The following is a 15,876-nucleotide window of genomic DNA, read 5'->3' as shown; positions in this document are numbered from 1 at the left end:
TTCTATTGAATCTGAAGGGTGATTTTTCGCATATATCTACTTTTAATATTGTTTTTAAAAAATATAATTAGCATTTTAAGAATAATTTTAAAAATTCGACATAACTTGTTATTGTATAGTAAATGTATATTTTGATATTTGTATAGTATTTGCAAAAAACCCCAATTCTTCACTATATTAAGAAGAGAATTAAAACCAATACAACTTTAGAATTGTGAATGACATATTCAATCTACCAAAATTACAATAGAAATATTGAAATAACGAGTAATTAAATATAGAAGAAGATTGAATATGAGAATCTTAGATTCTAGACGAAGAGGAGAGGACAAACATTTTCTTCAATATGCATAAACCTTCTTTCCAACTCATTTTCCCTTTTAACCAAATACTAGTTGGGCCTGGATCCCAAATAAAATACTTTTACTTGGCCCAATCTCATTTCCCACTTCTAACTCATAGGCCCTTATAGAGCTAGCTTGGTTCACAACAATATATGTATAGTCATAGTTATTATTTGTATAGTATATGTATAGTATACATATATTATATGTAGTATATGTGTATTTTGTATGAAGTATATATAACATGTATATTTTGTATATATTTTATAAATTAATTGAACGAAACGTTAAGGTCAGAATTATTCTAAATTTTAATTTGAAGTTCGGCCTGTATAAATTTAGACCTTCAACATAACGTCTTTGAGTCTCAACTTATAATAGCTTTCGGAAGTTCAACTTGTATAGGTTGTTTTTTTAAAAAACATTAAAAAAAAGTGACTATAATTTAGGCTTGATTAGAGATTCATATTTATTGTTTTTTTTTATAATGACTCATATTCACTTTTTAGAAGGAAGAAAAAGGAGTGCGTGAGAGGGAGGCACGAGGAGAGAGAGGATTAACACATGTTTTATTTGTATATTAGATTGTATCATGAATACAATCAATATAATTTATTTGTATCAATGAATAAATTGTATCAAGTTATATTAATGAGTATAAGTGTATCAAGTGGATATGTTTTGCACATTCACGTTTTATCAATTTATTTAAGTGTATCTGTAATTGATTATAGATTTGTATTAATGTATTCAATTATATTTTGTCTCTGTTATACATTAGTATCATACATTATATACTTTATCAGAATACAAGTAGTACAATATTGTATTTCTCCTTCATTAAGATATACGAAAAATCTGAGAGATCGAAGAGGAAAAGAAAAAGAAAAGGGGTCTTCATCATACTCTTACCTAATACAAATCTGAATTGTATCAGTAATATCCCATGCCCCCCCCCCCTCCCCCTCCCCATTCATTTTCAAGATGAGATATAGAGAAGGAGGGATGAGAAAGGGAGAGAAGCGAGCAAGAGTTTGAGAGAGGAGAGATTTGTTATAAAATTCTAAATTTACCTTATGTAATGTAATTCTTTTATACTATGATTGTGTATAGTGAATACATAACACATGTTTGTCTTACTACATTTTTTTCCGTTTTGATTTCTTTTTTCATTTACTTAACAAACTCCACGACTACAAATTTTAATGTAAGAATTTTAATAGTTCAGGTGATTGACTGCTTTAAGCTAGCGTTTGATCATAAATTTTCAAATATTCTTGGCAAATATTATTTGAGTGAAAACTTGGGTGAAATTTCACCATTTGTTTGGCCATAGTATTTGGGAAATATATTTCACTTTTTTAAAAAAATATGATTTACACCCATAAGTTTTAAAAACTATCAAAACTAACCATAAGTTTGTATTACAAGTCAATTGGATTTTCGTTACAACAATAACAAATAGTGTTCATGACACTAGAGCAATGTTGTAATTTGGAGTGAGTGCAACAAACATCATTCCATACATCGTGAAAGTAGACAAAGCACATGAATTTTTTATCCTTAGTCGATTGTTCATCATTTTCATCAATAACCATATCATCATTTAACATTCACAGAATATTTCATCACTACGTTGGTGTTAACGTAAAAAATTATGTAATGTAACGCAAGCAACAACTATAGAGGGTGTTTTTGTAAAAGATAAAAATTTGGAGTAAATTTCAATTTATAAAAGACCCCGAATAATGAGATTTGGGCCAAATACTAAATAAAACTAGTATTTGAAAATTTGAGATATTTGTCAAATAATGACAAAATATATAAATAAACACTATTTGCCAAATTTTTCCCCAAATATTATTTGAAAATCTATTGCAAAACGGGCTCTAATTTTCATTTTCTTAGTGAAGATTCAATTATACACTTTTACAAATTCGAAATAGCTTAGAATACATGTTAGAATTCTACATAATTGTAAAAGAATTATAACTAGAAGATTCTACTTATGATAAAACTGCAATCCACATTCTTTTTTAAAAATAACACTAAAAATAAGAAAACGATTTCCTAATTGATGTTGACTTACAAGTTTAAACATAATTGGGGGAACCCTTCACGGGCTTCTATACTATACATATATACATATACAAATAAATAGAAGGGAAACAATGTTAAATAAATAAAATCCAATTTTAGAAATATTTTATATGAAAATTTAAAAAATCATATTATATTGAGGTTTGAGTATGACCTTGTGAGTATGATCATGCATAGATTTTTCTTTTAATAATTGTTTTGACGATCCATGGAATATTTTTTTTTTATAGAAAATGTGAGTTCGATTTTTATTACCTCTTTTTTTTTAAAAAAATAAAAATAAAATACTTTTATATTATAGAAATAAAAGGACTTTAATTTGTGCATACTTTGTTTGTCGAACTAAGGTAGTTGTTTCTTGTTTGAGCTTGTGCATTGATTTTTCTCTTTTAACTCCTTGATATACATTGACTGTTTGACAAGTTATTATTAAGGTTGTTCGATTTAAAAATAAACTATGTTGGAACTAAAAATTTTAATATTATTTATTATTAAATTTCTGATTTATTATATTAAATTAATATGCTTGCATTATTTCGAAATAGAAATTGTTTGTTTATAAAAATATCTTTCATCTTTTCTGTATAAAAAATTATGAAACTTTTAGAACTTTTTTCAATTTCATTATTTAGATAACTACTCTTCACTATATTATTCTTCGATGGTATAAAATAATTTTGGGAAGTGTAGGAAACTGAGAATGACATGACAGGTAAATGCAAGTTATCAACATGTATGGTTGGATGGTAAAATTGTTTCACTCTTAATTGGAAATATCAGATGTAAGTCTAAAATATATACGAAGAAATTTTTTATTATAAATACTCTCGTTAAATAAATTTTGTCATGTGCAATTGGATTTAATTGGTAAAAGAAAAGGACAGGTGCATGCATGTTAATAATTGTTTATTCGTTGATTTATAAGGTGGTAAATTGATTAATTCCTATTTGTATAGTTCACTATAATAAGAGTCTAGAATTACGATTATTTTGATATCACACTGCCATCACGGGATATTATAAACCATAAAAAGTCAGAAAATCGTTATTCAAAAAATAAAAAAAAGTTGAGTCAACATCAATTATTCAGCCACCAGAATTGAGATATGGAGTAATAGTTAATATGAATTTATTTGGTTAAATAAGAAATTTAAGAATTATCTTAGAGTGGCAATTACTATTTCATTAATAATTAAATGTCTCTATTTCAAATTATAAGTCATTAAATACGATATTATTTAACTCCATGATGTAGAAATTTTTATAGTAGAATTAAATTCAACTTTTATAGAATTTATCTTCATATTTTTAAGAGTTCAAAAATCCAATATTCAGATTCCAAAAATAGTTTCAGACCTTTTTTGACTCTAAAGTCAAAATAAAATTATTGAAAATATTTTCAAATTTATCTTAAATTTTTGTTCAGTATCAATAATATATTCAATATAATTATTTAAGTGAAGAGAAAAATACTTATGCAAACTTACTTTCATCTTGCAAATAATGTATATAAAAAATATATAATTAAAAAGTCATGTTAAAAATAATAATAAAAAAATGATAACAATAATCCATATATGGGTACTCTCTTTATTTTCCTCACTTGTGTTTGATTGAACCTGGGTCTTAAATTGACTCATAAATCATAATGAACGTCATCAATAAAAAATTTGCATTAAAGATTGAACACAGTATATTAATGAAAGTGATTTATTTTTAATTATAAATTTTGAGTTCGAGTCTTAAGTATAAAAAAAATACGTTAGAAGCGCTCCTCTTGATTAGACTCCACCGAGCGCAATATAATTTTAGTTAGAACTCCAAAAAAAATTTTAAAAACTTATATATACAAGTCATGACTCATAATTTATAGAGCCGTCAATATGGGATAGGCCCGTTGGACCGGCCCGAGCTATGATTTTTGCAGCTGATTGAAGAAAGAAACTTTTTATCCCGGCCTGAATAAGCCTGTTGATTTGTGGGGCTTGAGAAATATCAGTAGGGCCGGTCCGTGGAATAATAAAAATTAGTTAAAAAATGTAATGTAAAATTAATTTTTAAATTAAAGAGAGTCCAAATTCAAAAAAATTAGATTAATATTTCTATTTAGATATTTAATAAATATTGTAAAGATAATTTTATTCTTTAATTTGATTGACAAGTAGGAACATTAACATATGTAATCTTATTTTGTCGATATTTATAATAATATTTTTAATTATAATTTAATTTAATAATTATAAGAAAATATAATTTTAAAGAAGTGGACTGACTCGGCAAGCCTGCAGCACACGTACTTGTGGGTCGGACCGACCATTTTATAGCGCACATAAAAAATGGACTAGCCTGATCTGACCCGTAAAATGTCAATGTCTCTATAGATTAAGTTATATTGATTACTCTAATAATTTATGATTTCAAGGCAAATTATAAATATAAAAAATTATTTCCTAAACATATTTTTAGCTTTAAAGCAAATCAAACTTCAGCTAAATCAGATTTGTAAAAAAAATTTAAAAGTTTGTAATCAAATACTACTACCTATGCGTAAAATATAATTTTAAAACAAAATAATACTTAGTCATCATTTTTTAATTATTATGTTGCCTTATAGAATTAATTTAACTAATTTTAAAATTTCAATTTAATTACATTAATTCTCGTTAATTTTAAAGATAAAAAAGTTAAATAAAAAAATTATACAAAAAAACACTTCAAATTATTATTTTTAACACATCGAGCCCCTAGTAGTTTATCAAATAGATCAAAAAATTAGATATTCCGGACTCACCAAGTGAAATCTGTGATTTTTTTCGCGATCAGCTAAGACTAAAATTTCATTAAAAAGGGTAGAATTTATCAGGAAATTTTATTTTTTTTAAAAAAAAAAAAGAAGCAAAGTAAAATCTAATAAGTTCACCGATGTCACGTTAGATTTGCTGTTCAGTTGTCACCGTCTTCCACGGTTCATAGCCCACGTTCAACTACCAACCCAACACAGAGCACCACTCTCTGTTTCTCCCTAAAACCCCACTTCTCTCCATTGCTTTATCGCTTTATCCTCCCCTCTACGCAATTTATCACTACCCCCAATTTCCCTTTTTCCAATAATCGTTCAATTTCTCCAAACCCCATACTTTTGCTCCCTCTCTTGCTTTTCATATGTTCTCTTAGTTTTTCCCGGTATTAGTTCCGGGGACTAGAAATTATTGACACCCATTTGATTTTCTTGCTGAGAAAATGCATCATACCGCAGAACCACCACCTCAGCAGCCTTCTACGGCACAAACCCTTGACCAAATCAACAAGCTTCTCTCTCATTTACTACCCTTTTCTCTTTCCATTAAGTCTTTTACTTCTCGCTGGCAGGTGCTTCGATCGAAGCTTGCTACTGTTAAGTCGCTTTTGACCGAAATTTCTGATTCTCCTCACTGGTCGGAAAATGAGCTGCTTCCGACCTTGCTTCCTAATCTTCTGTCTACTTTGGTTCGTGTTCAGACTCTATGTGAGGAATGTTCTGACCCGGAGAAGACTCCGGGTAAGCTGTTGATGCAGTCGGACCTTGATATGGCTTCTGGGTGGTTGTCTAAGCAGATCCATCATCTAGACCTTCTTTGCCGTTCCGGTGTGCTTCGTCAGTCTACTGCTATTGTTCTCTCTCACCCTTCGTCTAACTCTACCAAAGACGATTTAGTTCTTTATATTAGAGACGTGTTTACTAGAATTCAGATCGGCGGAGTTGAGTTCAAGAGAAAGGCTTTGGAATCGTTGATTCAGCTGCTTTCTGAGGATGAAAAATCAGCTGGTCTTGTTGCAAAAGAAGGACAAGTTGGGTACTTGATTAATTTACTTGACCTTAATACGGATCCTTCTATACGTGAACAGGCAGTTCTTGCTGTATCAATGCTTGTTTCCATGAGCGAACAGGCAAGGAAATGCGTGTTTGAAGAGGGTGCTTTGGGTCCTTTACTGAGAATCATCGAGTCTGGTTCGGTTACAATGAAGGAAAGAGCTGTCTTGGCAGTGGAATGCATCACAAATGACCCTGAAAATGCTTGGGCAATCTCAGCTTATGGTGGTGTCCCTGTACTTCTAGACTTGTGTAAATCTGGTTCGATTGCTGCACAACTTCATGGTGTTGGGGCTATCAAGAATGTATCCACAAATGAAGATGTTCGAATTGCGTTAGCGGAAGAAGGTGCAATTCCTATTCTTTTACAGTTAATGGTTTCAGGCAAACCATCAGCACAAGAAAAGGCAGCAAATTGCATTGCGATTCTTGCTTCCTCTGGTGAGTATTATCGGGATTTGTTAATTCAAGAAAAGGGGTTGCAGAGATTGGTTCATTTGCTTCATGAATCATCAAGTTCTGATACATTAGAATATGTTTTACGGGCAATTCATTCGTTATCTTCTTCTGATTGTGGGTCAAGGATTCTTTCATCATATCCCACATTTACTATTCAGTTAGCCGAGCTTATAAAGCATGGTAGCTTAATGTTACAGTACATTTCCGCTTCATTGCTTGCAAATGTAACAACTAGCGAAGAAAAGAAGAGGGCTATTGCAGGGTGCATGGGGTCTTTGGTGAAGCTGATGGAATCAGCTAAACCAGATGGGCTGCAAGAGGTAGCAGCTAATGCTTTAGTTTCGCTGTTGGCTGTGAAGTCGAATAGGAAGGAATTGGTTAAGGACGAGAAGAGTGTGATGAAGTTGGTCCAAATGTTGGATTCCAAGAATGATGCGGTTTCGAAGAAGTTCCCGGTGGCAGTGGTGGCGGCAATCATGGCAGGAGGGAGCCAGGGTTGTCGGAAGCGGCTAGTGGAGGCCGGAGCATACGGACATTTGCAGAAGCTGGCGGAGGCGGAGGTTGTGGGGGCTAAGAAGGCCTTGCAGAGACTCTCAGGCAATAGGCTAAAGAGCATTTTCACAAGGACATGGAGTAATTAGCTAAGCAACTAACCCCGCCAACGAAGGGTAATTTTTTCATCTTTAACTATATAGAACTAGTATTTACTTGGCACTTCAATTCTATATTAACTTATTCCACATGACATTAGTGGTTCCTACCGTTTACCGGTCAACAACATTCCAATTTGACATGTTAATGTTGTACTATTTCCTTTATTTGCCTTCCATTTTTCAATACAAGAACGACCATGTTCATATACTTGATCTAGACCCCCTTTACAAGTCATTTTCTCATTAAGTGAAGGTGCAGTCTCTTGCTCGAGAGAGTAAGAAGGCGAGGGCCCCCAGCGTAAGAGTAGTGGGAACTAATCTGCCTAACAATATGTTAAAGTGCACATTTTTGCAAATCAGAAGATACAAGTTGAAACATAAATCATCTAGTTTAAGACATTAAAACTTCTGTCTAGTGGCTGATAGTCATTGTAATTCTTGACCCCCTTCCCCTCCAAAAGAGAAACAAGACAGTATTTTGGGCTTCTTTTACTCAAAAAAAGTAATGATTTTGTAAAAACTGTATTTTTTTCAGCTAATCATTTTAAAAGTTAAGGGGGTAGCATGAGATGATGAGTATTTGATATGAGTCCTAGGGCTAGTCATTATCATATATTCAAATGATACTACTTTCCTTAGACTAGTAGATTGTAGGGAACCATCAAGAACAAGTCATTTGCCATTGAGTAGAAGTTGGTGGACTATAATTAGAAATCTTAACTGTCCAACCTTAAAGCAGTACATTTTCTTCCCTGTAGTGAAACACGCTAGACATCCAAATGCTTGCAATGGGCCATACTGAGTTGTGATAAATATTCTGGTCCTTGAGTAGGGGCATGATTCTCAACTTTTATAATTCTGTCTTTGGATATGAATAGCATTGATGCACTGCTTTGCTGGTTCATCATCCATCAGAAGTGTCTTTGTTGTTAGGTTTACTACTATTTCATTAACTGACTGGATTACACGTGATGATCATTAGTTCTACTTTATGTCCAATTTATTCTTAGCTGCCTTGAAGTTCTTACTATTATTCACTAATCTTTTTTCCTGACATTATCGTACCTATGATGCTTCCTGCAGGTGGTTGTTTGGATTTTTCCCAACTGTCAAATGTGGAAAACCAACTCATTTCCTTCAAAGAAACCAACAAACAATCACACACTCGGTATACCCCAACTTTAACCTTATACTATATTGTTTTCAATTATTAGAAAAAGAAAAAAAAGGAAGTTGAATTTATTCTAAACTATATAACACATGGCATGGATGCGGTTTTTAGGGAGTATCCTTGTTTGTTTATTTTTTCTCTTTTTTTTTTTTAATGTTTTGTTTCACCATGTGAAGCTTTGTAAGTGAGTGATAATAGATAGTGCTTGCACCCCCCTTTTTCCCCATCCTAGGCATCGGTTGATATTGTATATTCAAAGGTTTGTTTTTCTTGTAATGGCCAAGCCTTAATTACAAAGTGTGCAACTTGTCTCTTAAATTTATCATCTCTTTATTGGTGTACTATGGTATACTACTTACATTTGTTATTGACAACCTTTTTGTGCGGCTTGAATTATGGTCAGTTTGCCGGTTGTTCTTTTTACATTGTTAGTATTTATTATTGTTAACACATAGCTTATGACCCTCACATAAAGCTAAACTTTTAGGGCGGTTGCTGGAATTGATTCCTATATAATGCAGTTGGTGAGTTGTCTTATAGTAATAATCCCTTTGGTCATGCCAAGATAACATTTTTAGGATTTGTTTAATTCTTTGGTGGTTGGTGTAAAAAGGGGGGTTCTAAAGTATGTACACTTGGACTGTGGGTAGATTTTTAAGTATGTGCTCTTTCATGGGAAAAAAAAGAAGGTAAGGTGTAAAGAGGAAGCTGAGGAGAAGGGTTTAAAATAGGACACCATAGAGGGGACCGTTTACAGCATCATCACATGGAAAGAGGGAAGGTGTTAAGATTAGAAAAATCCAATGAATATAATGGGGTCATATTTTATATGGTTAGATTGTCCATGGAAAATGGTGGGACATACTCACATTCTATGTCTAATCCATTTCATCATCTCTCTCTTTCACATGCCTTGCCTGCCTACCTTGTCCCACTCCCCTCCCCCCCCTCCCCCCCAAAAAAAAAAGACCAGAAAAAAACGTCGTATTAAAATGTTAGGTGATTTCTTTTTTAACTCGTTTAGTTTTAGGTAAGCAGATTATTACTTAGTTATCGTACTGACAGGAGGTAGCATGTACTAATTGAAACATGTACAAACTAGTGTGGAGTCCCAAATACTTTCATTGATGGGAGATACCAATAGGAAGTGTGTATAAACTGGATGGAATACCACTATTACAGTATAATATTGCATCAAATACACATTATAACAATCCAGAATCATCTTGAAGTAGTGAAGTTGATTCTTGGTTGTTTGAAACACTAGAATGGGCAATGGATGGATGAATCAGATACTGTGAGGATAAAGGAAAGGCTGAGACTTTTGGGCTTTTGAGCGATGTTGTCATATTTGCTGTAAACATATCCCTTTAAAGCAACTGCAATATACCAAAGCTTTTGCAAGCTGTAAAGCTTACCGTTTGTCCTCTCTCTCTCTCTCTCCTATGAGTCCTTTCATTATTTTTCTACTTTTATTTTTTTTACATCTGTATAGTTCCTTCCCGCTTAAACTTTGGCAGTTAATGATTTCATCACTTCAACTGTCTTTCCTCTCTTTATAATTTAGGGTATCATGGGCCTCCTACTTTCTAGGGTTACATACTTCAAATTCAAGTTTATTCTTTTTCTAACATAGAATAATTTTCTGCTCCTTTTGAACCTTTCTTGGAAATCACCTCAATGTATATAATGGGCCTGTAAGGAGACTAGGGTCACTTGTATATTATTTCCTTGTTCATAAGAGAGCGATTACATGATGAATCGAGCCGTCATCAATAAAATGAAAGTTTAGGTAGTCATTGAACTGAAAATTTTTACTTCAAATGTCGTTCAAGCGTGTACGTAATCTGTTGCCAGCCATGATCAAATCAAATTGTTCCAAAATGTCATAAATTTATTGCAAGAAAAAAGGTTGTTTTTTTTAAATGTGGGTATATTTGACTTAATATTTGTGTGCTAAAATGAATCAAATCGTCCAAGTTTTTGACTTAAATGTTTCAACATTTATAGTTCATCCGTCCCCCACCTTTTAAAAAGTCCATAGTCTGCGTGTTGCAATAAATTACATCAAAGTCTTGCCAGCCAGAAGAATAGACTATGCTGGCCTATGGATTTTAGGGTTTGTTTTGTACGTGAAATGAAATAAGTAAAGAATATTTTGTAGATTGGATAAATCATGAGGGAATGATTTCATCATTTTAGTGAAAATATAAAATAAAATAACTTTGGGATTAGTTAATATTTATAGGATTGAATTTGAACTTCAATACAGAAGGATCGAGAGATTTCAAAATCCTTACATCTCTTTTCGATTGAGCTCGTCATAGGAGACTTATCTATTTAAAAAATAACAGCTGCTATCAGAAATTTGAACTTACATGTCCCCATTGACAATGGAAGCATATGTGGACTGATATTTTCTCCATTACATCAGGAATTTGACTTCTTCAAAGACAATGTTAGTACGTCTACTTTTTGAAAAAATGTTTGGTTATATCATTTGACGCTTAAATTTGAAATCATTATTTATTTTGAGAAAGAATAGAATTTCAACTTTAGTTTTAAAAATAATTTTTGTTCAAGTTATGATTTTAGTTTTTTTTGGTATTAAGAATGATCCATAAGTTTATATGATCAACGTGAAGAGATTGTTTGAACCACGTAAGAAAAATTATATTAAAGAATAATTAGGTATTGATATTAAACTATTGTTGATTTATTGGATCAAATTCAATCCGATAAATATTTATTGGAGTTACAATTTAGATCTTCCAAATAAAGGATTATATAAATTACTCCAACACGTTACTTTCTCGTTTTCCCCCCTTCAAATAGTTTGGCTCACCAAAATATTACCTTTAGCTAGGTCCCGTTAGAACATGATTTGTTTTATTGTAAGATAAATTTATTCGTATTGGGTGTTTACACTAATTCACTAATACATGCATGTCACGTGTTTAAATTTATAGTTTATTTTATTTAATTTTAATTAATTAATATGTGTTTTATTTCATTAAATTACATAATAATGAAAATTACATTAATTGACTGCAAACACCAGATACGGACAAGTTTTTTTCAAATAAAATAATTAAAAAAATTAGCGTTTGATAATATAATGGATTAATCTTTCAAAATTGAAGAATACGTGTCAAACACAATTCTAACTTCTAAATATTAGAATTTGAATAAACTTAGATACGCACCCAATTTATCACACAACTTAGTAAGTGATCTTAAACTTTCGTAGAAACATGAGACTCTTAATAAGAGAAGTCTTGAATATATCCCTAAACTTGGTGAGAACTTAAGTGTGTATTTCACTCATGCTGCAAGATCAATGGTGTATTATATTTATGTTCACTTAGTAACAAATGAATATTTTTAAAATTATCAATAATTCGAAAATGAAACTAATAATTCATACTATTCTTTTTGAAATATTACTTTTTTTTAAGTATCATAATTTATATGTTCGTTAGGAAAAAGTAAAAGGTTCACGTAGAGTTGTTTTCTTCTTCTTCATCTTTTTTATAAAAAATGATATATTGCATGCTTGAAAATGTGATATATGGACACAAAAAGTGTAAATTTTTGGGAGAAAATAAAGGCATTTAGAGCTTCTTTTTAAGAGATTACTTTTCTTAAAGGGAGATAAAACAATTGGCCTTCAAGTCAGCTCAAAGCTTTTTAATTAGTTGACATTTCCTTATTCCGTTTTACTCATTGTACTTTACTTTATTAAAGTTTTATGTTTTTGAAGATTTTCTTGCCAATTATAAAAATAATCTCCTTTTGAAGTCAAATAAAATATATAACAAAATAATAAATTACCGCAATCACAATGACTTTGTTTGCATATTCCTATATATATTAAAAAATCAAATTCAAATTGGGATTTGTCACTTTAACCCCCCCCCCCCCTTTTTTTTTCATCATTACATTTACATTAATTCACCTCCTTTTCCATTTTATATATCACTATTTGAGTGCAAATTTGAATTTTAGAAGTTCATTTTCACTTATTGTTATTTAAGTAATAGGAAAACTAATAATTTGAATAGGGAAACGGCATTTTTAGTTTCTATGTTAAGGTTGATTTCTTATTTTAGTTCTTGTGTTATTTAACTTAGTACTATTAACCTTTAATTATATCAAGTGAGTGATTTTAATCCTTCAACTAACAGATCAAAAAAATTAACAGAGACTTCACTGCTAAAAGGGATAATTCGGATATTTTAAAGTAATTGCTTGAGAAAACAGAAAATTTCTTTTAAAAAAATCATTTATCGCATAATTTATCGCTCTTCAGTGGGAGTGGGAGGGTTAATGCCTATCAAGTTGGTTTTTGAAATTGTAGCTCAAATCAACGGGCTTGTTCTTCTAGATAGAAATATGGAAGACTTAGCTTGTTTTTCAAAGAGAGAATTAAAAACAAAATACCCGAACTACTCCTTTTAGCAGTGAACTCTATTAATTTTTTTTGAATCTGTAAGTTGAAGAACTAAAATCACTTACTTGATATAATTGAAGGTTAATAATGCTAAGTTAGATAACACGAGGACTAAAATAAAAATATAATCTTAACACAGGAACTAAAAATATAATTTTCCCTAATTTAAATCATGAAAAATTGGTTTTAATTTCAAATCGTTCTTTTTACCATGGAAACAAGGTGACTAATGTTACCATCTTTGTCAAAATCGATACATCTGATATCAAATTGGATACAGAAAATCATGAATTTCATCAACATTATATTAAATAATATTTCTTATTATTCACTTCACATTCTCTCATTTTATCTTTTTATCTTCTCTTACTGATATACTGTGATATTTTAATCTTTAAAAACTGATACTCATATCTCAAGAAATTGGAAGGCATGTATAATCGATTGAAGCTGATGTATACAATAAGAAATGGATTTATATTTTGCGTATTTTCTATAAGAAATGGATTCATTTTATGTTTTTTTTCTTTATTATTTTATCTCAAATTTATGTGATATATTTTTCTTTTTAATTTGTCTCAAAAAAAAATATTACAATCTATTTAGAAATAATTTATCTTTGAAATTTTGGGTTTGATTAAATAATGATTGGGAAAATTACGTAGTTAAGCAAACTTGAACTACTTGATCACTCATCATAGTTATAATTTGTTATAATTACCATTTGCAACTAACATTGATAATTAATTACGTGAGCTGACTTCGAGTTTATATAACTATTCACGTCTGCATATGTATAATTCGCCACATTTGTATAATTCACAAATAACAATTCTTTGTTTGATTTGTATTTATATACGATGATTTGTATTTGTAAACTATGATTTGTATTTGTAATTGTATATGACGATGATTCCTTTAGTTTTTCAATTTTATCATCATACACATTCAGTCTTTTTGACTGTAACTTTTTAAAGCTTGTATAAACGTGTCATTTTTGAATTTTGTATAATTGTTTAAATTTCATATGTTTATGTTTGTTTTAATGCGTTATTTCGAGTTTTATTGTATTTGTGTAATTCCATACTTTATATTAGTCAATTAAACAAAAATACGCGAATTATACAAACGTACCAGTGAATTATATAAATCATTGTCCTCTCTCGCTCGCTTATCTCCTTCCCATCCCAATCTCGCTGCGCCTCTCTTCTCTCTCAACCAATCTCTCTCGGCAGAATATACAAATACATATATATAATATACAATTATCTAACCAATATACATATACAATTCACCTCTCTCTCACTTTTTGCCCTCTCTCGCTCGCCCTCTCTCTTCCCTCCCAGTCTCCCTAGCCACTCCCCTCCCTATAACATATAGTTATGAATCGTAATTAGCAAACTATAGCTACAATGATAGAAGAATTACTATATAATACTTTGCGAGAACTTTATTGCTGGCCAATGCCAGTGTAACTATTATCTTGGTAGCCATAATCCAAATATTATTATAGTGTAAAATATTCACCGCGTTTAACGCAACGAGGCATTGTGATTTCTTTTTGTTTCTAGAAAGAAGCTTTAGGTTGTCTTTTTCAAGTCAAGCATTTGTGCTCTTTTCTAAGAATTCTTAAAATAATAACGTGATAATAAATTAAGATCCTAATATTAGTAGTTTACTAAGAGGGAGGGGGGTAAAAATTAAAAAGAAAAAAAGTAGAAAAGAATAGCAATAACAATGGAAACAATCGAAACTTCACCTACCTAGTAAGAGTGAGAATAAGAATAAAAATAAGAAGAGTTTCTTTCTACGAGTATAATAAATATTTTCTTTCATTCTTAAAGATGCAATTACTAATTAGGTTAGTCACTCCAATTACAAAGTTTTTCATTAAATTTAAATATAGGGTTAAATTTGATAACAAACTAATAGAAGATATATTTTATATAAATCAATTTAAGACCACAATTTAGAATAAAATATGCCACCATTCGAATTATAGGTAAAATATAAAATAAATTGAAATATCTTAATACAAATGGGACATTTGTTTCATGTGTTATTGTCTCAAAATTAGAGTTATCGATGGTCGAGCAAGTGTCCATATTAATGGAGTCCGAAACTTAAAGGGTACAAAATATTAACAAAAATTTCAAAACGGTATATAAAATTATATATTAACCAAAACGGTAAAATCGCTGCATCAACAGCGACTTACCTCACCTGAAAAAAGCAAAATCGCTGCCTCTGCAGCGATTTTGCAAAAGTTGTTTTTTTTAAAAAAATAAGGTACATCGCTGCGGAGGCAGCGATTTTAAAAAAAAAAATTTTTAAAAAATATGGAAATCGCTGCTATGGCAGCGATTTCAAAAAAAAAAAATTTCTTTAAATCGCTGCCTCAGTAGCGATTTACATATTTTTTAAATTTTTTTTTTTAAAATATGTTAATCGCTTAGCGATTTTATATAAAAAAAAAATTTTAAAATATTAAATCGCTGCCTTGGAAGCGATTTTATTAAAAAATTTACATTTTAAAAAAAAAAAAAAAAAAAAAATCGCTGCCAAAGGCAGCGATTAAACATTTTTTTTTTAAAAAAATATATTTTCAAAAATCGCTACTTGGTAGCGATTTTCCTTATTTAAAAAAAAAATTTAAAGAAAATTGAAAATCGCTGCCTAGGCAGCGCATTTTAATAAAAAAAAATTTTAAAATCGCTGCCTAGATAGCGATTTCATTTTTTTTAGTATTTTTTAAATATCGCTTTTCACGTAGCGATTTCATAAACTGTTATACATATACACTCATGATCATTACTTCAAGAGATCATTATTTCTAAGTGAAGTGT

General features: G+C 30.5%; 1 protein-coding gene across 1 annotated transcript; it reads left to right on the top strand.

The window, feature by feature from the left end:
- Positions 1–5,371: 5,371 nt before the first annotated feature.
- LOC107026185 (protein CELLULOSE SYNTHASE INTERACTIVE 1) lies at positions 5,372–8,951 on the top strand. The gene is made up of 2 exons (XM_015227064.2): positions 5,372–7,421; positions 8,490–8,951. Exon 1 carries the CDS (start codon positions 5,685–5,687, stop codon positions 7,392–7,394), a length of 1,710 nt encoding a protein of 569 aa, XP_015082550.1. The 5' UTR covers positions 5,372–5,684; the 3' UTR covers positions 7,395–7,421; positions 8,490–8,951.
- Positions 8,952–15,876: the final 6,925 nt, after the last annotated feature.

This window comes from Solanum pennellii, chromosome 7 (assembly GCF_001406875.1).
Source record: "Solanum pennellii chromosome 7, SPENNV200".
Lineage (NCBI taxonomy): Eukaryota > Viridiplantae > Streptophyta > Magnoliopsida > Solanales > Solanaceae > Solanum > Solanum pennellii.
This window is presented reverse-complemented; position numbering and strand designations above follow the sequence as displayed.

Coding starts and splice junctions, on each gene's coding strand:
- LOC107026185 (XM_015227064.2), top strand. CDS start 5,685: ATGCATCATACCGCAGAACCACCACCTCAGCAGCCTTCTACGGCACAA.